The sequence below is a fragment of the Sus scrofa genome, chromosome 9 (assembly GCF_054392235.1).
Source record: "Sus scrofa isolate SSC_HxYL_T2T_F1_AM1 chromosome 9, Sscrofa_HxYL_maternal_Yorkshire_Landrace_v2.0, whole genome shotgun sequence".
Classification (NCBI taxonomy): Eukaryota; Metazoa; Chordata; class Mammalia; order Artiodactyla; family Suidae; genus Sus; species Sus scrofa.
In genome coordinates, this window is record NC_139391.1 from 8887450 (window position 1) to 8912067 (window position 24618).

Genomic DNA, 24618 nt, shown 5'->3' on the forward strand with positions numbered 1-24618 from the left:
ACTTATTGTGGGAGTTCCCATCGTGGCGCAGTGGTTAAGGAATCCGACTAGGAACCATGAGGTTGCGGGTTCGGTCCCTGCCCTTGCTCAGGGGGTTAACGATCCGGCGTTGCTGTGAGCTGTGGTGTAGGTCACAGATGTGGCTCGGATCTGGCGTTGCTATGGCTCCGATTCGACCCCTAGCCTGGGAACCTCCATATGCCGCGGGAGCGGCCCAAGAACTAGCAAAAAGACAAAAAAAAAAAAAAAAAAAAAAGACTTATTGTGGTCATTCCACAATGTATACGAATATCAAGTCATTACGTTGTACACCTGAAATGAACACAGTGTTACATGTCAATTATACCTCAATGAAAACAAACAAACAAATACATACGTATAAAATCGGTGGGCAGGTGATTCCCTAAGGAAAATGTGGATGCTCCTATCAGAAGTAGGTAACTGGCTGCACAGGCTGAAGCTGTGGTGGGCTTTGGAAAGCAGATGTGATTTGGGCAGATGGAGAGGAGGGGGGAAGGCGCCCCAGGGATTCACAGCAGAGCAGAAGTGAGGAGGGGGGAGGAAGTGTGCTGTGAGCACGACCTGCACATCTGGGGCAGAGGGGGCAGGCCTGTCTGTGGAGTCCTAGAAAGAAGACCTGGGGGAGTTCCTGTCATGGCTCAGTGGTTAAGGAACCCGACTAGCATCCACGAGGATTCAGGTTCCATCCCTGGCCTTGCTCAGTGGGTTAAGGATCCAGCATTGCCGTGAGCTGTGGTGTAGGTCATGGACGCAACTCAGATCCCACATTGCTGTGGCTGTGGCATTGCGTAGGCCAGTGGCTACAGCTCCAATTAGACCCCTAGCCTGGTGTGGCCCTAAAAAAAAAAAAAGATGACCTGGAACCAAGTGGGCTTGGGGGTCGGGGAGTCACAGGATCACAGGATCCAGACCTCCACTCACGGGGACTGTGGGACAGGCTGCCCCTCACGTGAACAGGCTTCCTCCCACCCCTGGAGGTGAGCAAGTAGAGCTCCCTTGTCAGAGTGACCAGCAGAGAAGACTTCTAGATTGCATCCTTCAAATATGACTTTCTATCGTCCAGGAACCCTCAGCTTCCCCCTCTCCCGACCCCCAACCCTTCTCTCTCCCGCGCTGCTCGCTAAGGCAAATGCTCCATCCTTGCCCCTGACGTGGTTACGGAGTTTCTGAAGACATTCTGGATTCTCATTCTGGCTCCTACAGCCAGGGTAGGACCTTAGGGGAACCACTTGTTCTCTCTGAGGCTGTTTCTCCCTCAGCCCAGAAAGGGGTGAGGCTGTGTGATCTCTGAGGCCCCTGCCAGCCCTGACCCTCTTGAGTGCTCTGTCCCTCAGCCTGGCGTCCTGGGGAGTGACAGGACGCACCACAGGTCTCAGGCTAACCTGGCAGCTTGGCGCTCCAGGGTCTTCAAAGGCAACTTCATCCTCACTGTGTCGTCTGGTCCTGTCACCTTCCTGTGAGGAGGGAGAGCGGGAGTCCCAGGGGTGCTGTTTAAGGCACAGCCTTGGGAGTCCAGACTTGAGTTCAAATCACGGGGCCCTTCCTCTAACTCACTGTGTGAACTTGGGAAAAGCTTCATCTGCGTTAGTTTCTTCTTCTGAAAACACAGGCAGCAGTGCCATCTGTGGGCTTGTTGTTTGTGTGATGATTAAGTGTAAAGTGCCTAGAACAGCTCTGGGCCCACGTGGGTTGGGCTGGAGAGAGAGGTGACTGGTGGAATTATGCTATAGGCTGAATAACAGGGACTCCTGGCAGGTGCCCAGCATCTCACAGGGTATAGCAGGCCCCCAGTCCAGCCTCTGATGGCAGATTAAGGCTGCGTATCAGTCAGGGTTCTGGTAGGAGACAGATGGCACCCTGGTACTTCAAAGAGAGCTTGATGGAGGGTTTAGGAACATGGTGGGGAAAGCGCCACTTGGTGGGAGGGTGAGGGGAGGACGGGGTTACTGGGACCCAGGAGGACGGCCAGGCTGGAGCTGTGACCTCACATGGAGCCTGAAACCGACTCGTACTGACCCAGCAGGGACAGAGCTGGGGAACGAGTCCCCTCCTGTCTCTCCACTCCCTTCCCGCCCATCCTTTGATCTCCAGCCCCCGCCTCTTTTTGGCTCCAAACCAAAAGAAAGCTTGAGAGCAAGGAGGTCCGGGGAGGATGGAGAAGGGAGGGGCGAGAGGGAGTGTCCGGTGGTCTGGGCAGCAGTCAGATGGGTGGGGGCCTCCCCATTCCTTTTCAGCCTGTCCTGGGCGGTCAGGAGGAGGAGGAGGACTCAGGAACGTGGAAGGAGGCTCGGGACCCAGGCTGTTCCTCCCAGAAAGGGGGAGAAGGATACTCTGCTCTTCCTAAAATACCCACCTGCTCGCTCTCACCTCCAGGCCTTTGCCTGTACTGTTCTCTCTGCCTGGAACACCCTTCCTCCTCGGGCTGCTAACTCGCCCTTAGTGCTTCCTCCTGGCTCATCTGTGCCTGAAGTCTATCCCCAGACTTTTTAGTTACAAGATCCAAGTTAATTATCTTTTCATTTGAGCTAGTTTAGAGCTAGATTTTCTCTTGCTCTACAACTAGAATTCTAAGTCAATGTCCCTTGAGCCTTTTCTGCCTCTTCCCTTTTAAGATGAGTCACTTTCTCTACGTTCCCACAGTACCCATGGATACTTCTCTCAGGGTGCTTGCAACACGCTACAGCACACGTTTCTTACTGGTGTGTCTCGTCTACAAAGCTGCGAGCTGCTTGAACACAGGACCCCCGTTTGATCCATCTCTGCTTCCCCACGTCCAGCACAGGCTGACACACCTCGCACTGGCCAGATCACACCAGGCATGTAATCTTCAGTTCCAGGCAACACGAGTGAAGGGCACACTAGCCAGTCAGAGCCTGTGGAGGTGAGGGTGGAATCTGGAAGCCACATTTTAGGAAGAAAAGAAGAATTAGGAAAACTTAAAGAAGAGACTGCTCCTAGGATAGAATTCATTTGCTGACTCCACAAACCATTTCTGGGCACCTCTGGGTGAGGCCCTGGGCTGATCCTGAGGGGGCCATGGATACTGCAGCTACCGTCCCTGCCTGGGGAGCTCACAGTCCGATGGGGTCAGACCTGGAAACAAGTACATCATATCGGCACTGCCACCTGAGGGGGACGCAGGGTGTGGCCAGGGAAGGCCTCTCAAGGAGGACTTCCAAGAGGGCAAAATTATAACACTACTGGGGGCAGCTTTCAGTTTGACATGAGGAATAACTTTCTAACAATCAGAATTACAAAGAATGTGGAGTTCCCGTTGTGGCTTAGTGGTTAACGAATCCAACTAGGAACCATGAGGTTGCGGGTTTGATCCCTGGCCTTGCTCAGTGAGTTAAGGATCCGGCGTTGCCGTGAGCTGTGGTGTCGGCTGCAGATGCGGCTCGGATCCCGAGTTGCTGTGGCTCTGGCGTAGGCCGGCAGCAACAGTTCCGATTCGACCCCTAGCCTGGGAACTTCCATATGCCGCGGGAGCGGCCCCAGAAAAGGCAAAAAGACCCAAAAAAAAAAAAAAAAAAAAAAAGAATTCTCCAATCTTGAGGTGTGTGAGCAGGGATGATGAAAATGTGGCCATGATCAGAGCTGCACTGATACAAGCAGACTTTCTAAAACAAAAGATGTGATAGGAGTTCCCTAGTGTCTCAGCAGGTTGGGGATCCAGTATTGTCACTGCTGTGGTTCAGGCTGCTGTGGTGGCGTGGGTTCGATCCCTGGCCAAGGAACTCCCACATGCCAAAGGTGCAGCCAAAAAAAAAGAGGATATTCTTTTATACACTGATCTGAAACAGTCTCCCAAGTGCACGGCTGTGTGTGGAGTACACTACTTACTGTATGAAAAAGAATGCACCCACGTAAGCGTGTACGCTTATATATGTACCAAACATCTCTGATGAATATAAGTAAGACACTTACCATCATCTAGGCTTCCAGGAGAGGGTCTGGGTTCACAGGGGAAAGGAATAGGAGTAAGACAGATATTTCAAGGGTAGACTTTTGTACCTTTTAAATTTTATTCCATGGGCATGCATTGCCTATGTTTAAAAAAAGATCTAAGTTTTAAAATTAAAAAAAAAAAAAAGAGTTCCCATTGTGGCTCAGCAGAAATGAATTTGACTAGCATCCATGAGGACCCAGGTTTGATTCCTGGCCTTGCTCAATGGGTTAAGGATCCGGCGTTGCTGTGGCTGTGGCGTAGGCTGGCAGCTGTAGCTCTGATTCGACTCCTAGCCTGGGAACCTCCATATGCCGCAGGTGCGGCCCTAAAAAGACCAAAACAATTTTAAAAATAAAAAAAAACAAGACTAAAACATTACAAATATAAAGACTAGTGATGTGGGAAAATGTTTGTAATACTATGTTTGATTTAAAAGAGCATACAAAATTTTATCCACATAATTCATAGTAATATAATTATAAAATGGAATAACAGAATAGAATAATAAAAGATGGCCAGATCATGATCAAGTACTGGCAAGACACACAAATGAAAAGGATGTTTTAGAGTTCCCTGGTGGCTCCGCAGGTTAAGGATCTGGTGTTGTCACTGCTGTGGCTCCGGCCACTGCTATTTCCAGAGTTTGTTCCCTGGCCTGGGGACTTCAGCGTGCTGTGGGTGTGGCCAAAAAAAAAAAAAAAAAAGATCGAGAAAAGGATGTTTTTGGTTTTTAAGGTGGGAGTGCAAGTGTTATTACTGTTTTTAAAACTTTAGAGTTATTATAAGATGGTGTGATAATATGTATAGTAAATTACAATTTCGTGGAAAAAAAAAACAGATTTTGATTGTGCATATCCACCTTCCATGTGGGTTTTCAGAGAGAGGCTTTTTTTTTTTTTTCATGAAGCAGGCACGCCTGGTCACACTGCTAGAGCAGATTCTGTTTGGTTTCCCACCAGCGTGGCTGAGGAACAAGATGCTGGACCAGTCACTGCAGTTGGTCACGTCCTCACACTAAGTACTCGTTCACCAGACCCTGGACAGTTTGTTTATTTAGGAGGAAGAGACTCTGCATAAACAAGAAGTGGCTCCTGGAGGCGGGAAAGCCAGGGTGTTAACTCTCCTCCTTCGTGTGCTCAGCTTCCTTCCTGGAGGAAGAGCTCCGGTGGGAAACTGTGCAGGCAGGAAAGAGCCGGGAACCCACATCAGTGGCCCAACCCAAGTGCACAGGCTGGGCCTCAGCCTCACTCTGGCTTTTTGCCCCGTGTCCTCCCCCGCTCTGCCGACCACCTCCTCCAGGATGCCTGCCCCGCACACCCTTCAGAGGCAGCCGTGGAGGAGCGGGAAAGGCCCCGAAGAGGAGGCAGGCACTGACTCTGCCCCTACGTGCATGACCTCAGGTAAGTCCTCAGCCTCCCAAGCCTCAGTTCCTTCACCCATAAAAGAAGCCCACCCATCTTGCTTCGCTGCCGAAAGAGTGAATGGTTGGGTCCTGCAACCACGTCGCTGCTGAGACCCTTTCTCGGTCTCCTCGGCCTCCTTGGCCTGTGCCTCACATTTCCCAGTCCTCCGCCCTGCCCTCCTCTCTGGGCTCCCAGACCTGCGCCGTCACGCGTCACAGCCGTGCTCCAGATCCACATCCCCAACGTGGGCCTCTCTCCTTCCATCTTCCACATGTGTCTCAGACTCGATTTACCTAAAACTGAACTCGTCATCACCCTCTCCAAACGTAGTCGCCATCCAGCGCTCTCGGTCCCGGCAATACTTCTAGCATCACTTGCTCAAGCCAGAAACCTGGGGATCCTCCTTGGCTCTACTCTCACACTCTTGGACGCGAGCAGCAGTAGCCATCTTGTACCGCAGGGCCTGGGACATGGACAAAGCTGAACTGGAGTAAGAGAAAAGGAAGCAGACACACCAAGAAGCATGGCAGAGAACACGAGAGCAAAGACCATCGGGGCTGCTAAAGGGTTACATGCTCCAAACCTTTGGATTTTATGGGAGCCTCAGTACCTTTTCCAATATCTGTCCCATTGTCGTCTTAAAATTTTTTTTGCTTAGGTTAGTTTGAGTTGTGTTTCTACACTTGGCAAATACAAGAGTCCTAATTCATATAAACCTATACCTCAGAGTAAGCTAGTTATGCTATGGTAATGGACAACTCCCACACTGTGGTGGCTTAACTCCACCATAGGTCCAACAGCAGTGGGGAGCTCTGCTCACGGCCGTCCCTCAGGAAGCAACTGCCGTCTGGAATGTTATTGGTTACGGTGTCACAGAGCCAGGATGGGAACTAGGGTCGCCTGACTTCTCATTCAAGGCTCTTTCTACCCCAACTGCCTGTGGTATCCAGTCTCCAAGATGGCCCTTGTGTACTGATTAGGGCTCACATATTAGGAGGTTGCAGAAATGACTGGGTGACTTCCAGTGCTAGGCCATAAAAGACTGTGGCTTCCACCCTGTCACTTTCTGGCATCATTTGCTCTGAGGGAAGCCAGTTGCCAGGTCATGAGAACATCCGAGCAGCCCTCAAGAGTGTCTCACATGGAGAGAAGCTGAGGCCTCCTGTTAACAACCAGTACCAAGCAAGCATATGAGTGGTCCATCTTGGAAACTGATCTTCCAGCCCCAGTCGAGCCTTCAGATGAAAGTGGTCCCAGCTGACATCTTGACTGCACCTCACAAGAGACCCTGACCCCAAACCATCCAGCTATTCCTGACCCATAGTATTTGAGATAATGAATATTTTTTCTTTTCAGACTTTAAATTTGGGGGTGGTTTGTTGCACAGCAAGAGATAATTGATATACAACCTTACAAACTTCAAGATCTCATATAAGAAAAACTGATTTCTATCTTTGGCATTTGTACAGTGTAAGAAATTATTCTCTTCCCCCAGCCTTTGGCTTAGTTCAGGTTACCTAACTAAAAATAAATATCAGGACTGAGGAATCCAACCCAGGAAGACAGGATACCATTTTATTTTATTATTTTATTTTATTTTATTTTATTTTTGTCCTTTTTGCTATTTCTTGGGGCTCCCTCGGCATATGGAGATTCCCAGGCTAGGGGTCCAATCGGAGCTGTAGCCACCGGCCTACGCCAGAGCCACAGCAACGCAGGATCCGAGCCGAGTCTGCAACCTACACCAGCTCACGGCAACGCCGGATCATTAACCCACTGAGCAAGGGCAGGGACCGAACCTGCAACCTCATGGTTCCTAGTCAGATTCGTTAACCACTGCGCCACGACGGGAACTCCCATTTTATTTTTTTAGAGGACTTTTCTTTTTGTTGCAGAAAGCACTCAGGTCTCCTGAGAATGAAAAAGTACATCACATCACCTTCATCTGGATGATCCAGAGATACGAGTCTCACAAAAGTCAGAGGAACTGGAGCCCAGACTTTCCCCAATTAAATACAGTATTGAAAAAGTAATAGATATTTGAGAAATGACACCCTATGGCATCTGAGCTTTTCTAAGCCAAGAAAATGGTGTCAATAGTAGTGCTAACACCTTCTATTTATACAGCACGTGTTGCATTTCACCAGGTCTTCAGATCTATACCTGAGATGGGGGGAAGATATAAATAAACCCGGATACATATGGAAAAAACGGCTCAGAGCTTCTGATTTGCCCACAGGCTCATGGTGAGTCTAGAATCTGGGTTTCAGGGCCTCCGGGTCAGGTGTGGTGCCTTGGAAACAAGGCAGGACCTCCAAGCTGTACTAACACAAACGCCCTTCAGTTGGGGCTGTCCTCTGAGATCAACGTGCACTTGTAAGTCTCCTTAAAGGCCTCAAGGAAAGATGGTATGACTTCATCCACAGTGACGTGCCTCTGCAGTTCCTGACTCAGGGAAGTGACGCCTGTCCCAACCAGCCCACAGGGCACTATGTGCTCAAACCACGTGAGGTCCGTGGAACAGTTCAGGGCCAGGCCGTGGGAGGTGATGTGCCTTCCGCAGCGGACTCCTGCAAGGCAAACCAACGGGTTTTAGAATGGATATTCTCCCTCACCAGGCTTCAGGATCCCTCTCAGTGTGATGAGGAAACTGGGCTAGACCAATGACTTTCCTACTGTTTCTAGAGCACACAAAGGGTACAGATTAGGGGAGGGGGCAAAATGGGAGGGGAGGTGTGTGGCTCCACAGTAGCAGCACTTATTATGGAGATTACAGAATATGTCCTTTAACAAAGAGATTCTGTTGCTTAAAAAAAAAAGTTTGGGAATTCCTGTTGTGGCTCAGCACCCGACGACGCTCGTATCCCTGAGGACGCGGGTCTCATCCCTGGCCTCGCTCAGTGGGTTAAGGATCTGGCATTGCTGGGAGCTGTGTAGGTCGCAGACGCTGCTCGGATCCCACGTGGCTGTGGCTGTGGCTATGGCATAGGCCGGCAGCTGTAGCTCCAATTCGACCTGTAGCCCAGGAACTACCATAAGCCGAGGGTAGTCCTTAAAAACACACACACGAGTGTCAAAATTTTTGTCACCCTCATTGTCTTCTCCTTGTGACGTAACCTGGCACTTCATTTCTCGTGTCTCTCCATTAGTAAAAATAAGCATTGAACGAAGTGACCGGAGGGGCCTTCTGGTTCTGAACTATCAGTAGAGAGGTTTAAAAACTTTTAAACGTAGCGAGTAGTCCTGATTCAAAGCCCGCGCCAGGTACACCTCCTCCCACCCGGAGCTCTGCTCTCAGCACCATTGGTCCGGCCCCGCCCCCGCCCCGCCAGCCCCGCCCCCGCCTCGAGGCGCTCACCAATCGCGCAGATCTTCCGCTCTCCCAGCCAGACGCCGGTGTAGGGCGGGGGCCGAGCGCGGGCGCCGGGTAGGCCCTGGAGCTCGCACAGGCGCACCGCCCACGCCTCCAGCGCTGCCACGTGGGTCCGCAGTCGCAGGCCAAGGGGTCGGAGGTCGAGTACCGGGTGGCAGAGCAACTGGCCCGGGCCATGGAAGGTGGCTAGGCCGCCACGACCAGTGGCGCGCACTTCGGCGCCCAAGGCCCGCAGCCGCGCCGCCTCCTCGGACGTCAGACCGCCGCGCAGCCCGGCGGTGTATACGGGCCCCGCAGGCTCGCAGAGCAAGAGCACGCCCGCCTTGGTCCCTGACTCGGCCTGCAGCCGCCGCAGCCAGCGCTCCTGCAGCGCCAGCAGTTCGGCGTAGGGCACCTGGCCTAACCTCACCAGCCGCACCGCCGGTAGTTGCATCGCTCCGGCCGCGGCGTCCGCGAGGCCCCGCCTCCTGCCTGGACCTGGGGGCGTTCCTTGAAGGGCGGGGATTCGGGGGATTGTCCCGAGTCTCTGCGGGTGAATGCTTGTTAGGAGGTTGAGAGACTGTACAAGACTTAGGACGAGGTATATCTCTTTCATTCCTTCATTCCAACAAGTATTTAGGCCCTGCTTGTGTCCTACAGGTCCTGCCCTAGGCACATGACACAGTAGTGCATATCGTATGAAAAAAAATCTGTCATGGGAAGCTTACATTCTTGCAACAGAGAATAAGCAAGTATTAAGCATTAAGTGAATAATAAGCTTTCTTCATATAGTGATAGCTGCTATGAAAGAAGTAAAATAGGGTAATTCAAGTCCTGGGTGGAGTTCCCCCGAGGAAGAGGGAGGTTAACATGAAGGAGGTTCTTTGGGGAGAACGTAGTGTCAAGGTCAAACCTCTAAGGCAGCAATGGAAGCAGAATTAGGCAGGAGAGGTTGAATTGTGAAACTATTTTAGCAGAAGCCTCAGCCAATCCCAAAGAATGCTCTGAGCCTGGGATGACCTTCAGAGTAGTTCCAGATTAAAGAAGGAAGCCAGAAACTTAGATCCTTGCGTTGACTAGTGATAATTAGAGGCTATATCTGGACAGGTGCTGTAACTTTGGGCAAGGCTGCTTCCTTTGGTGGAGAGTGATTCCCAGAGAGGAACTGAGTCATGAGCAACGTCCTTTCAGAAGCTGAGGGAGTGACTGTCTAGATCCTGGGGGTGAGTCTGGATCACAGCACCAGTGTTGCATTGGAGTATAATTTAAACAAATCCAAATTCATTCAGTAAACTCAGTGAGTACCAACCATGTGTTAGGCCCAACGCTAGCTAGGTGAAGAGGTTACACAAGGCTGTCCCATCCACGAATCACCCACAGCATGCAGAACTCAGTTTTTATGTCCTCAGCCTGTCCTCTGAACTGGTCTTCTAAGCTGCAGCCGAGGATTTTTCACATGAAAAGAAAGAAGAATGAGAAGAAGAATGCAGAAAAGTATAATGTAACAAATTACTGCTCACCTACCATCCGGCCTTACCAAATTTTAATGTTTTCCTACTTTTGCTCAGGTCTTTTTAATTTTAGAAACTAAAAACATTGAGCAGTCCCCTAGATATCTGAAAGGGCATTTCATAAGAATAGGCATTAAAATCCTAAACAAATACAAGCAAATTTTTCCAGCAATGTATAAATGCATTAATACATCATGATGAAGTAGTATTTATCCCAGGAATGCAAAATCGGCTTAACATTCTAAAATCAAACTGTAATTCACCCAAAAGAAGAAAAAGCATATGATTTTTTAAATCGATGCAGAAAAAGCAGTTGGCAGAAATCAACACCTACTCTGACTAAAACTCTCATCGGACGAGGAAGAGGAGAGAAATTCCCCAATCTGATGAAGGGTATTGTATCAGGATTTAGACAAGAGAGAAAACCACACAGGGAATATTTTAATTATATTTTTTATTTTGAGAAAATGGTCAACTTGCATGCAATTGTAAGGAAAAAAACTAAGAGGAATCCTTTGTACCCTTTACCCAGATCCCCTCAAATGTAGAGTATTGCCAGTGTCACACACAATTGGGATATTGACACTGATACAGTCAAGGTACCAAACATTTCCGTCACCACAAGGAGCTCTCCTGTTGCTTTTTTATAGCAACACCACTACTTAACTCTTGGCAAACACTGATCTGTGTTATGTAAATGGAATCACACAGCATGTAAACTTTGGGAGTTGGCTTTCTTCCCCACTCAGCAGAATTTTCTAGAGACTCATCTGGGTCGTTGTGTGTGTCCATAATCCATTTCCTTTTATTGATGTGTATTATTCCATGATATGGAGGGACCGCAGTTTAAGCATTCACCCAGTGAAGAACGACTCGGTTATTTCCAGTTTTCGGATCTTCTGAATAAAGCTGCTACAGATGTGCACGTACAGATTTTTTATGTGACTGTCAGTTTTCATTTCTCTAGAATAAGGGCCCAAAAATGTAATTGCAGGGTCATATGGTAGCTGCATGTTTATTTTCCAGACGCTGCCCAACAGCCCTTCAGAGGAGCTGTACCATTTTACACTCCCACCGGCCACGTGTCTCACGTTGTGGAAGTTTTCCTCTAGTCCTCTTTTCCTGAGAGTTTTGATCGTGAAGCATGTTGAATCTTGCCAAGAGTGTTTTTTTCTGATGATCTATCATGTGATTTTTCTTCTTTAACTTGTCAATGTGGTATATTGCATTGATTGTATTTTTGGATTGATTTTTGAATGTTAACTAACCTTGCATCGCTGGAATAAATCCCATTTGATTGTGCTGTGGAATTCTTTTCATACACTGTTGTATTTGGTTGGCGAGTTTTCCAAGGCTTATTGAGTTCCTGGGCCAGGGATCAGATCTGAGCCACAGTTGCCACCTACACTGCAGCTGTGGCAATGCTGGATCCTTTAACCCACAGTGCCGGGTCAGGGATCAAACCTGCATCCCAGCATGCTGCAGAAACAGCACCGATCCGATCCCATGGTGCCACAGTGGGAACTCAGTTTTGCTAGTGTTTTGTTGGGAATTTTTGTATCTAAGTTTATGAGAGATATTGGTCTATAGTTTTCTCTTTTTGTCTTTGGTTTTTTAGGCTAATACTAGTTTCATAAAATGAATTGGGAAGTGTTTGTCCTTGTCTGGTATCTGGAAGATATTGTGTAGATTGTCTTCATTTTTCTTTAAACATAGGGTAAAACTCTCTGTGAAACCATCTGCGCCTGGAGATTTCATTGGGGGAGTTTTAAAACTACAAATTTAATTATTTTCATAGTTACAGAGCTGTTCAAATTATGTCATGTTGGATGAGTTGTTGTAGTTTGTGTTTTTCAAGGAACTAGACCGTTTTATCCAATTTGTCAAATTTGTGTGTGGAGAGTTGTTTGTGATATTCACTTATTATCCTTATGCTTTTGGTATTTACATGGTCTATAGTGATGTCCTTTTTGTCATTCTTGATGGTGATAATTTGTATCTTCTCTCTCCCCTTTGTCAGTCTTGCTAGAGGTTTTTCAATTTTATTATGTTTTCCAAAGATTCACTTCTTTGTTTCACTGCTTCTATTGTTTTTAGGTTTTCAATTTAATTTATTTTAGCTTTTGTCTTTATGATGTCCTTTCTTTTGGTTGACTTTGAGTAATATTTGTTTCTGCTTTTCCTGTGTTTTCTCTTAGAAAATTGATTTGAGATTTGTCCTCTTCTCTAGCGTATGGATTTTTGTGGTAAATTTAGTGATAAATTTCCCTTCTCAGTGTGATTTTAGCTGTATTGCACAAAATTTGATATGTTCTATATTCATTTTCATTCAGATCTAGGCATTTTAAGAGTTTTCCCTTAAGACTTCCTCTTTGATCCATGGATTATGTTGAAGTATGTCATATTCCTGTTGCCTTTCTGTTACTAATTTCTAGTTTGATTCCACTGTGGACAGAGAATATACTCTATATGATTCCAATTCTTTAATCTTTTTAAATGACTCAGTATGTGCTCTGTCTTGGTATATGTTCTGTCGACACTTTAAAAGAATGTGTATTCGCTGTTGTTGGGTACAGCGGTCTATAAATATTAATTAGAATCTGTTGGTTGATGGTGCTGGTGAGTTCTTTCTATATTCTTTTTTTTTTTTTTTTTTTTTTTTTTTTTTTGTCTTTTTGTCTTTTTGCCATTTCTTGGGCCGCTCCTGCGGCATATGGAGGTTCCCGGGCTAGGGGTCGAATCGGAGCTGTAGCCACCGGCCTACGCCAGAGCCACAGAAACGCAGGATCCGAGCCGCGTCTGCGACCTACACCACAGCTCACAGCAACGCCGGAACCTTGACCCACTGAGCAAGGGCAGGGACCGAACCCGCAACCTCATGGTTCCTAGTCGGATTCGTTAACCACTGTGCCACGACGGGAACTCCTCTTTCTATATTCTTGATGATTTTCAGCCTATTCGTCCTACCAGTTTTTTTGGCCACACCCACAGCATGCAGAAGTTCCTGGGCCAGGGATCAAACCTGACCAACAGCAGTGACAGTGAGCCACAGCAGTGACAATGCCAAAGCCTTAACCGCTAGGCCACCAGGGAACTCCCCTACCACTTAGTCTTAGAAGGGTATTGAAGACTCCAGCTGTACGTGTGGACTTACCGATTTCTCTCTTAAGTTCTGTGAATTAGCACTTCATATATTTTTCAGCCCTGTTGTTTGGTGCATATCCATTTATGACTGTTATGTATTCTTGGTGAATTGACCCTTTTATCTTTTTATAATGTTATTCTTTGTCCTTGATACTTTTTTTTTTGCTTTAAATCTTACTTTCTGATAGTATTATAGTTACTCTTGCTTTTCTTTGACTAATTTTTTATGATTTATCTTTTTCCATCCTTTTACTTTCAGTCTGCTTTTATCGTTATATTTAAAGTGAATTTGTTGGAGTTCCCATTGTGGTGCAGCAGAAACGAATCCGACTGGGAACCATGAGGTTGCGGGTTTGATCCCTGGCCTCACTCAGTGGGTTACGGATCCGGCGTTGCAGTGAGTGTGGTGTAGGTCACAGATGCGGCTCGGATCTGAGCTTGCTGTGGCTGTGGTACAGGCTGGGAGCTGTAGCTCCAATTTGACCCCTAACCTGGGAATCTCTATATGCCTTGGGTTGGCCCTAAAAAGCAAAATAAATAAATAAATAAATAAATAAATAAATAAATAAATAAAATAAAGTAAAATAAAATAAGTGAATTAGTTATAGGCAGTGTATAGTTGGATTATGCTTTTTTCCACCAAACCAATCTCTGTCTTTTAATTGGTTTACTTAGATCATTTAGATTTAAGATAATTATTGATATATTAAGACTTAAGCCTGACATTGTTTTTGTTTGTTCTCTCTGTTTATTATTTTTCTGTTTTCTTTTTCCTCTCTTCCTGTGCACGACATCATTAATAATCAGGCAACTATAAATTAAAGCCACAATGAAATGCCATTGTACGGTCACCAGAATAGCTAAAATTAAAAAGACTGAAAACATCATGTGCTGACAAGTTGTGGAGCAACCAGAACTCTAACATATTGTTGGCGGTAGCGTAAAATGGAATGAATACTTTTTGTAAAGATCTGGCATTTTCGTGACATTAAATGTACATCTAACTTACGGTCCAGGTTTAATCCTAAGCATCTACTCATGATAAATGAAAATATTTATACCACAAAAATATTTGTACAGCAAAGTTCACAGCAACTTTATTTATAATACTCCGAGATTGGAACTAACCTAGGTGTATATCAATAAGAGAAGAGACCTACTGTGGTATATTCTTACAACTGAATATTGCACAGCGATCAAAATGGCCCAGCTGTCTTCCAAGAGTAACATGGCATGTGGCTGTCAAACTCTCAAGTGCCCTGACTATGCTAAGTGCTTCATGCATTTTCACTTACTTAATCCTTCCAGCCCTCAGGGTAGTCATCATTCTTATTGCTAAATGCTTTGACTATATTTTCCTTGATTTTGTACAACCCGATCAGGCAGTATTATGACACCAACTGGCATACTGAAATGTAGTTTAATTCTAACGCTAGACTATGCTCCTGAAGCTGTGGAGTCTGGTGCTAACTCCCCAGTGGCCCAGAGGGTTAAGCATGTAGCATTGTCACTGCTGTGGCATGAGTTTAATCCCTGGTCTAGGAACTTCCACATGCCATGGACATGGCACCAGACTCCGCAGGTTCAAGAGCATAGTTCCCAATAAGACTGATCTCAGTTCAGATGCCAGTTGCACTTTGGGGGTCCCCTAGCCTCTTGCAATTCTGACCAACTGGCTACAAATACTGGGGTTCCCATGATCCCTTTGGGATCAATAATTTACCAGAACAACCCACAGAACTCAAAAAAACACCATACTTATGATTACAGTTTGATGATAAAGGATACAAATCAGGGTTAATTAAATGAAGAGACATTGCAGGGCAGGGAGGTCTTCCGAATTCTGAATGCAGAGCTTTTATGACCTCTGCCCTATTGCATTAGGGGCTGTATCACCCTCCTGGAACACTGATGTGTTCATCAACCAGGAAGCTCTACTGAGCTTCGGTGTCCAGAGATGTTTTTATTGGAATTTCATTACACAGGCATGATTGATTGACTCATTGACCACATGACTGAACTGTCTCCAGGCCTCCTCTTCTCTCTGGAGGTGAGGCAGCCTCAGAGCCCCAGTCCTCTAATCATGTTGTTGATCTTTCTGGTGACCAGCCCCCATCCTGAGTCCCACCATCCCTTCACAGGAACTCAGATTTATGATCCAAAAAGCTCATGATAACAAAGAAACTCCTATTACTGGGGAAATTACAAGGGTTTAAATTCACCCTCCCAGTAATCAGGGACAAAGGCCAGTCAAATGCTTTATCATATACGAGATAGGCATTATTATTGCTCCCATTTAGTAGATAAGTAGACCTACAAAGGTGGCTCAAGGTCACACAGCTAGTAACTAGCAGAACTAAGACTCAAACCTGGAAATGTCTGACCACAGTCTTGATCCTCTTCTCCACTATACATAGTCTGAAAGTAAGTGTTCACTATTTAATGAATGAATTAATTGCTGGGAAAATATCAACAATGATCCTGAAGTTTCTAGCTTGAGGGACTGAGAATGGCCAAGGCCTTTCTAAGAACTTCATTGGTCCTAGATATATTTCGTAGGCCTATCCCATATTAAAGTATTTTTATCTCTCATATCAAATATTTCTTTGCTAAAGATATTTGAAAGGATTTTTAAAATTTTACTTAGAAATAATTTGACTATGTCTACTTAAATTGGGACAAGATTTAATTTCTTGGCAAGCACAGTCCCTACATGGAATGTTTGCAAAGTGAGAAAATAAAACTTACCAATTATTTCAAAATGTAACCAAATGTTTATGAATCCCAACTCCAATTCTCACCTTCAGATCTGCATCAGAGCCAGGGGCAGGGCTGCCACATTGTACAATGGCAGGGAGTACCCTTCTCATAGACTGCAACGCAGATGTGCCCCCGGAGTTGTCCAGTGCAATAGCTCTGGCCAGTGAGTCAGGGGAAAGATAAAGAAAAGCCCCCACCCACTGCACAGCTGGAAGTAGCAGGCAGCACTTGTACTCACTTCTTAGGTCTAGAATAGTCACATGACCACGTCTGGCTTCAAGAGGAGTTGGGAAGTAGAGTCTTTTGCAGAGTGACCTCGTGCCTGGTTCAAACTCAGGTGATTTAATAATAAAGGAGGGAGGCGTATGGGGCAGTCACTGTCACAATTAAATTGGACAGCTGACCAAGTCTATATATTTTCAATTGGTGGATGTTTGTCTAAATAATTGATTTAGATTTTTTGATTGATTTAGATTTTATAATTTTCTTTTTGTATTTTGGATTCTGTAAAAAATAATTTTAAACTTTTCTCCATGCGCTTGAAAAGCTTGTTAGCTCCAGGTGCTAGGTGTATGGTGCCCGGTGGATCCAAGCTCTCGGAGGATGATGAGGCCACTGACCAAGGGAGGGAACCCAGGGTGTCATCTCTGTCAACTTGTTCCCTCCCTTCTAGACAGGAAGGTGGCCTCTTGAAGGCTTTATGTCCAGATTCCATATGCAGTTTGTGGGGCGAGGGAGGTGTAGACACTTAAACAGTAAATAGCAACTAATCTCTATGTTGTCAGGGAATATTCCAAGCAGTGGGAAAGAGGAAGTGAGAACTGGAGCAGGGACAGGGAATCACAAGCAAAATGAGGCTCAGGGCCAGGAAATTCGGAAGGAGACCCAATGGCAGAGACAGACAGACAATAGCAGGTTTCAGAGCAGGTTACAGAAGTCATTGTGAGTCATCAATGGTAGTGATGTTGTTTAGAAATAAACATAACATTTAGAGAGCTCCAGGCTCTGAGGGAAAAACAGAGGTTGGATTACTTAAAGCCCTGTGTCAGGATACCTACAGTGTTTATATAAATACCTATGAGGCAGAGAAACTAACTCCAGTGCCTTGGTTCCTGCGAAAGACCAACTCAGCCTGAGAAAGGTCCTGATATGAATTGGAAGGAGCTAGTCTGGGAGGCTGGGGATCTGGGTTCATGTTCCGTGTCCATCATTACTTATTTGAGAATGTGAGTTCCTTTGTGGCAGATAATCCATAGTTTGATCCCTGGATCCCACCTAGCCTAGTGCCTGACACAGAGTAATCCTGGCCCTTAACCCGGACTCTGCCTTTTTCCTCTAACAATACCCCATAGGAGAAATCGCATCGTTTAGCACATAGTAGCTACTCAGTAAAAATGTCTGTTGAATAGATAAACAAAAGCAGTACGCTGGGAAACCAGCTGTTAAAAGGGTGTGCGGTTCCCCTGAGCACCTGTCTGTTACTGATCCCCAGCCTCTCCCCAGCATATGGGGTTAGTGTGTGGTTCAATCAATCCACCCATCCATTTACCCAGTCATTCATCCATCCCTCCATCCTTGCAATGAATAGTTACTATTTTCCCTCTACGCCGCAGTGGGGTCCAGTTTAGAAACATCCATTCATCTATTTGGCCAACCATCCTTGTTAAATGCTTTCATTGCGCGAGCTAAGAATGCAATGAGCGGAACAGATAGTCCCTGCCTGCTATGGGGGGTTGGGGTGAGTGTGGGTTGGGGAACAACAAACCTGTGGGCAGTCACCCAAATCACTGAACAGAGTGTGCTGGTCAAGAATAAGTTGGGTGGAGTTCCCGTCGTGGCTCAGCGGTTAACAAACCTGACTAGTATCCATAAGGATTCGGATTCCATCCCTGGCCTCGCTCAGTGGGTTAAGGACCTGGCACTGCCATGAGCTGTGGTGTAGTTTGCAGATGCGGCTTGGATCTGGCATTACTGTGGCTGTGGTGTAAGTCGGCAGCTACAGCTCTGATTTGACCCCTAGCCTGGGAACCTCCATATGCCACAGGTGTGGCCCTAAAAAGACAACGAAAAAAAAAAAAAGAGAATAAGTTGGGAGAATGGCCTGAGGTCAGAGAGCTGCATGGAGGCCAACCCTCTGAGGACCTTAAAGGTCACTAAGGTGATTGGTTTTTATCTTCAGAGCAAAGAGAATGCAGCTGAATGGTTTGAAGCAAAATAGCAGCTCTGTGTTTTAAGGTCATGCCAGTTGCTGTGTGGAGAGCAGGCAGGGGAAGGCAAGAGTAGAAGCAGAGAGGCCTGTTAAGAAGAGATTGTCCAGAGAGTTGCCGTTGTGGCTCAGCGGAAACGAACCCAACTAGTATCCATGAGGACGCAGGTTGGATCCCTGGCCTTGCTCAGTGGGTTAAGGATCCGGTGTTGCCATGAGCTGCAGTAGGTCACAGCTATCCTGCTGTGGCTGTGGCTGTGGTGTAGGCTGGCAGCTGTGGCTCCAATTCCACCCCTAGCCTGGAAGCTTCCATATGCTGCAGGTGTGGCCCTAAAGAGACAAAAAAAAAAAAAAGAGCTTGTCCAAGTAAGAGATGATGGCAACCTGGGCTGGGGCGGGCAGTGGAGATGGAGATTTAAGATACATTTGAAGGATGGACTCCACTGGACCAGCTGATGGACTGGATGGGGGAGGGGGACAGGGAGGAAAAAGGAGGGATCAAGGTTAACCCCGCCCCTGGACCTGGGCCCTGGGCATCGCCCCTCCCCCACCACACACACAGCGCTTAATAAAGACACACGGTTGCCTTGACACTCAGGACCTGGTGCTCAGCACTGGCACTGTACAGGAAACATTCCCTCCTGTGCCTAACCCCATTCAGGCCCCAGAAAACTCATTTCCCATCCAGTGTATCAAGTTCAAGGTAACAAATATATTCACCTATGTGACGCCCATCCCCCTCAGTCATGGCTACGGGCCATTTCCATTACATGTGCTTGAAGTTTCGTCTTGTGCTGCTCCTTGCATCCTGGACACTGCTCTGGAGTACTTAGAGTTCTTCTATAAGAGTTCTTCTTCTATAAGAGAAGACACAAATGAGCTGGTCCTATGGAATCTTTTCTCTCACAGAGTGAGTGCATCACGAGGTGCCATTTCCCGGAGGAGCAAAGAGTCCATTTTCCTGCTTCTCTCTGAATTGCAATTCCTAGCCTAGGAGAAACTCAAGAATTGCTTGGTACTTGCAACTGTTGCATGAGGCAGCTAATAAATATTTTGCAATTAGGCAATTCATAGTAGTCTTACATTTGTTTATATGTAGGTCTTATAGCTTGCTCCTCATTCTTCATGTGCTTACATATTGCTTTAAGCGATGATGAAAATCAATATAACTGGTAATGACATATGATAAAATTATTTTGGAATATTTTATCATATAATTTATTGTCAATAATTTTTATAAAGTTATTTTAATATGTAAATAGAATTAGTATTGAATATGTAATTTATTATGTGTTCCCATATATTAGACCATAATTTATGAAATTCATGATTTGGTTTTTTTTTTTTTTTTGCTTTTTTGGGGGAGGGGGCCACACCCGCAGCATATGGAGGTTCCCAGGCTAGGGGTGGAATCAGAGCTACAGCTGCTGACCACAACCAGAGCCACAGCAACACGGAGTCTGAGCTGTGTCTTCGACCTACACCTCAGCTCACAGCAATACCGGATCCTTAACCCACTGAACGAGGCCAGGGATTGAACCCACAACCTCATGGCTCCTAGTCAGATTTGTTTCCAACGTGCCACGACTTGAACTCCATGATATGTATTTTGTAACCTTAAAATGTTGCCTTGAGAATTTTGTTAAGAATTCCAGCTGCTGCTGGAAAGTTTTTCGAAATGGGAATGAATAAGTTTAAAAAAATCGAAAACTTATGACTCAACAAAAATTTTTTTAATTTATTTTTTTTGAAGTATAGCCGATGTACAATGTGTTAATTTCTGCAGCACAGTGATGCGATTCAGGTATACACACGTGTACACTTGAAAAACTCTTCTTTTCCAGTTTGGTTTATCATAGGACGTTGAATATAGTTCTCTGTGCTGTGCCGCAGGGCCTTGTTGTCAATCCCCTCCATGTGTAACAGCTCATATCTCCCAACCCCAAACTCCCGCTCCATCCTTCCCCCAACCTCCTTCCCCTTGGCAACCACAAGTCTGTTCTCCTCGTATATGAGTCTGTTTCTGTTTCACAGATAGGTTCATTTGTATCATATTTTATATTCCACATATAAGTGATATCATATGGTATCTGTCTCTCTTTCTGACTTATTTCACTTTGTATGATAATCTCTAGTTGAGTGAATGGCATTATTTTGTTCTTTTTATGGCTGAGTAGTATTCCATTGCATATATGTATATACACACCATATCTTCCTCATACATTCATCTGCTGACAGACATTCAGCTTGTTTCCATGTCTCAGCTATTGTGAATAGTGCTGCTGTGAACATAGGGGTACATACATCTCTTGGAAGGATAGTTTTGTCCAGGTAAATGCCCAGGAGTGGGATTGCTGGATCATATGGTAATTCTATTTTTGCTTTTCTGAGGAACCTCCATACTGTTTTCCATAGTGGCTGTACCAACTTACATTCCCACCAACAGTGTAGGAGAGTTTCCTTTTCTTCACATCTTTTCTGCATTTGTTGTTTTTAGACTTTTTAATGAGGGTCATTATAATCAGTATTATGATCCGTGAGAGGCAGTACTTCATTGTGGCTTTGATTTCATTTTCTCTAATAATTATCAATGTTGAGCATTTTTCCATCTGCCTATTGACCATTTGTATTTCTTCTTTGGAAAAATGTCTATTTAGGTCGTCTGCCCACTTTTCAATTGGGTTGTTTGTGTTTTTGCTGTTGCATTGTATGAGCTGTTTGTATATTTAGCAAATAGTTCCTGTCAATTGCATCATTTGCAAATATTTTTCTCCCATTCTGTAGGTCATCTTTTCATTTTGTTTATTGTTTCCTTTGCTGTGCAAAAACTTGTAAGTTTGATTGGGTCCCATTTGTTTATATATTTATTTTTGTTTCTATGCCTTGGAAGACTGACCTAAGAAAACGTTGGTATGTTTCATTGGGAGAATGTTTTGCCTATGATCTCTTCTAGGAGTTTTATGGTTCATGTCTTACGTTTAAATCTTTAAGCCATTTTGAGTTTGTTTTTGGATATGGTGTGAGAGTGTGTTCTAACTTCATTGATTTACGTGCAGCTACCCAGCTTTCCCAACACCACTTACTGAAGAGATTATCTTTTTCCCATTGTGTATTTTTGCCTCCTTTGTCAAAGATTAACTAAAACTGTAGGTGTGTGGGTTTATTTCTGGGCTCTCTATTCTGTTCCATTGATCCAGATGTCTGTTTTTGTGCCAATACTACACTGTTTTGATTACTGTAGCTTTGTAGTATTGCCTAAAGTCTGGGAAGGTTATGCCTCTTGCTTTGTTCTTTCCTTTAGGAATTCTTTGGTAATTCTGGGTCTCTTATGGTTCCACATACGTTTTAGGATTATTTTTTCTAGATCTGTGGACAATGTCGTGGGTGATTTGATAGGGGTTGCATTAAATCTGCAGATTGCTTTGGGTAGTTAATATTAAAGTAACAATTTATTATTATTAAAATGGCCATACTTTCAATCCAAGAGCATTAGATATCTATTTATTTAAATCATCTTCAATTTATTTTATTAATATTTTATAGCCCTCAGTGTGTACGTCTTTCATCTCCTTGGTCTGGTTTATTCCTAAGTATTATATTTTAGGGAGTAAGATTTTAAAACGTTTTTGCTTTTTTTTTTTTAACATTCCCTGTCTGATATTTCATTGTTAGCATAAAGAAATACAACCAAATTTCTCTATGTTAATCTATCCTGCTACCATGCTGAATTCATTTATCAACTCTAGTAGTTTTTGTCTGAAGTCTTTAGGGTTTTCTTTGTATAGTATCATGTCATTTGCATATAATGAGTTTCACCTCTTCCTTTCCAATTTGGGTATCTTTTGTTTCTTTTTCTGGTCTAACTGTTGTGGCTAGGACTTCCAATACTATGTTGAATAGAAGAGGTGAGAGTGGGCATCCTTGTCTTGTTCCAGATTTTAGTGAGAAGGCTTTCAGCTTTTCACCATTGTGACTCAACAAAGTTTATTTAATTTTGGACCTTATTGTCAATCAAAAAAATTACTTGAAAATATTGATGATAACAGTGCATAATTAGTGATTCTGCTCAAGTGAAAGCAAGAAAAAATTCTATGACATAATCATTTTTGAATCATGTATTTATTTTTTTTTACTCGTTTATTACTGTCCATCAATAGAACACCATTAAGTTCAGGCATCTTTGATATCTTGCCAACTTTCAATCATAAAAATTTCATAGCTTTTGAGCAAAAGAATCCTGGCACAAAAGAATACACTGATAATTCCATTTATATGCAAACCTGAAATAAGAAAAACTAACTTATGATGTTAAAAATTAGACGGGTGGTTGCCTAGAGAGGAGCCAAGGGGAAATTGACTGAAAATAGGTATAAGAACACTTTCTAGGTAATGGATATATTCTATATCCATGAGTGAATGGGGTGGTGGTTACACAATGTATTTGTCAAAGCTCCTCAAACCATTCCCTTGAAGTGTGTGCATTTTATTATATGTAAAAAATACCTTGTCAGCTATAATAGAAAAAATAAAAACCTAAATTAAAAAAAATTTAAATACCTTGATATGAGTTCCCGTTGTGGTGTAGTGGAAACAAATCTGACTAGGAACCATGAGGTTGTGGGTTCGATCCCTGGCTTCACTCAGTGGGTTAAGGATCTGTCATTGCCGTGAGCTGTTGTGTAGGTCGCAGACACAGCTCGGATCCTGCATTGCTGTGGTGTAGGCCAGCAGCTACAGCTCTGATTTGACCCCTAGCCTGGGAACCTCCATATGCCATGAGTGCGGCCCTAAAACGCAAAAACAAAACAAAAAACAAACACCTTGATAAAGCTGACTTTTATTTCTTAATAGGTAATTGATTTAATGTGATATATAACTTTTGAACATTTAGTCTTATAGTATGTGAGCCCTACTGTATTTTTAGCCTGGGCCCCAGGGATAATGCTTTGGTTTCCAACAAGGGTACCTGGGTAGATGATGGTGCCATTGCTGAGATGGGGAAAACACGGGGGGAGCATTTGGTTCGGTGGGAGCAGGGCTGCCATGCAGCCGGTTCGGCCATGCCCATTTAGAAAACCACTGCTGCTCTGAGCCCCCTTGCTCTCCCAGCTGGCTGGACTTTCCCCTGGGACCCTCAGATCCTCCCACTCCCCAGCATCTAAAAAGTTAATACCTGGCACAGCAGTGGGCCTTCAGGATGCTGGTTCCAGACTCTGGAGATCTGTTGGTGCCTGTGCCCTAAATATTTTTATTATCACTGCGGGTGAGATTGGGCAAGGCAGCATGTAAGCCAGAGTTCATTTGGGGAAATTTAAAATTAGAGATGACTATAAGATATCCAAGTGGACATGTCCACACAATATCATGTAAATAGATAGAAGCTGAAAGAGATGTCTGGGCTAGAGCTGGAGACTGTTGCCTCCGCATTGTCAACAGAGTAGAGGCTAAACTCCCTGGAGTGTATCATCCATTTGCCACCTAGCTTTCCAGCTCCATCTCTTGCCACCTCCCTGCCAGGACCGCTCCATCCTTCTGCTTCCTGATCACTCTGTTCTAGCACATGCTACTCCTGGAGCCCTGCCTCCAAGGCCCTACCTCGTCTCCTCCACTGGGCGCCCTCCTCCTCCTCCTTCAGGACGCAGCTCGCATGCCTCCTCCTCCCAAGGCCTCCTGCCTCCGGGTCTGTCTTCCACGGCCCTCCACGTAGAGGAGAGAAGCCTGCCTTGTAACCTCTGCTTCCATCCCTGCCTTCTGTACTAGCCTGTCCGCTCCTCCAGCTCAGGATGGTGACTGGTGGCTCTCTGGGCCCAGAAGACACCCGGTTAAGGAGCCTTTTTCTGGTAACCAGTGAAGGAATGGATAGTAATGCGAGTCCCAAGTGTATGTAGAGCCCCACTCTCACTGCACAGCCTCTGTGCAGGTTGCGCCACACGTTTAGACAAACCAAACTTGCTCTTTCAACCGAATAGTCTCTTTAACAGCAAAGGCCACTCCTTCCGCATCATTCCCCGCTCTCTCACAGTCTGAGAAAGAGCCCACAAACAAAAAGGATCGAAGGAGTTCCTGCCGTGGCTCAGTGGTTAATGAATCCAACTAGGAACCATGAGGTTGCAGGTTCGATCCCTGGCTGTGAGCTGTGGTGTAGGGCGCAGCTGTGGCTCGGATCCCGCGTTGCTGTGGCTCTGGTGTAGGCTGGCAGCTACAGCTCCGATGAGACTCCTGGCCTGGGAACCTCCACAGGCCGCGGGAGCGGCCCTAGCAAAGGCAAAAAG

The 24618-nt window shown here is 45.4% G+C and overlaps 1 protein-coding gene and 1 long non-coding RNA gene across 2 annotated transcripts in view; one reads left to right on the forward strand and one right to left on the reverse strand.

Moving 5' to 3' along the window:
* Nucleotides 1-6946: 6946 nt before the first annotated feature.
* On the reverse strand, nucleotides 6947-9200 carry LIPT2 (lipoyl(octanoyl) transferase 2). Its single transcript, XM_003129640.6, has 2 exons — nucleotides 8732-9200; nucleotides 6947-7943 (listed from the first exon to the last, which is right to left on the reverse strand). The coding sequence occupies exons 1-2, from the start codon at nucleotides 9177-9179 to the stop codon at nucleotides 7714-7716; spliced, it is 678 nt and encodes a 225-aa protein (XP_003129688.3). The 5' UTR covers nucleotides 9180-9200; the 3' UTR covers nucleotides 6947-7713.
* The window catches only part of LOC106504801 (uncharacterized), a 48351-nt gene continuing 32614 nt past the window's right edge, over nucleotides 8882-24618 (forward strand). The window contains exons 1-2 of the long non-coding RNA XR_014814643.1: nucleotides 8882-9326; nucleotides 9833-9948. This is a non-coding gene — a long non-coding RNA (uncharacterized LOC106504801). The remainder of the gene's footprint in view (nucleotides 9327-9832; nucleotides 9949-24618) is intronic.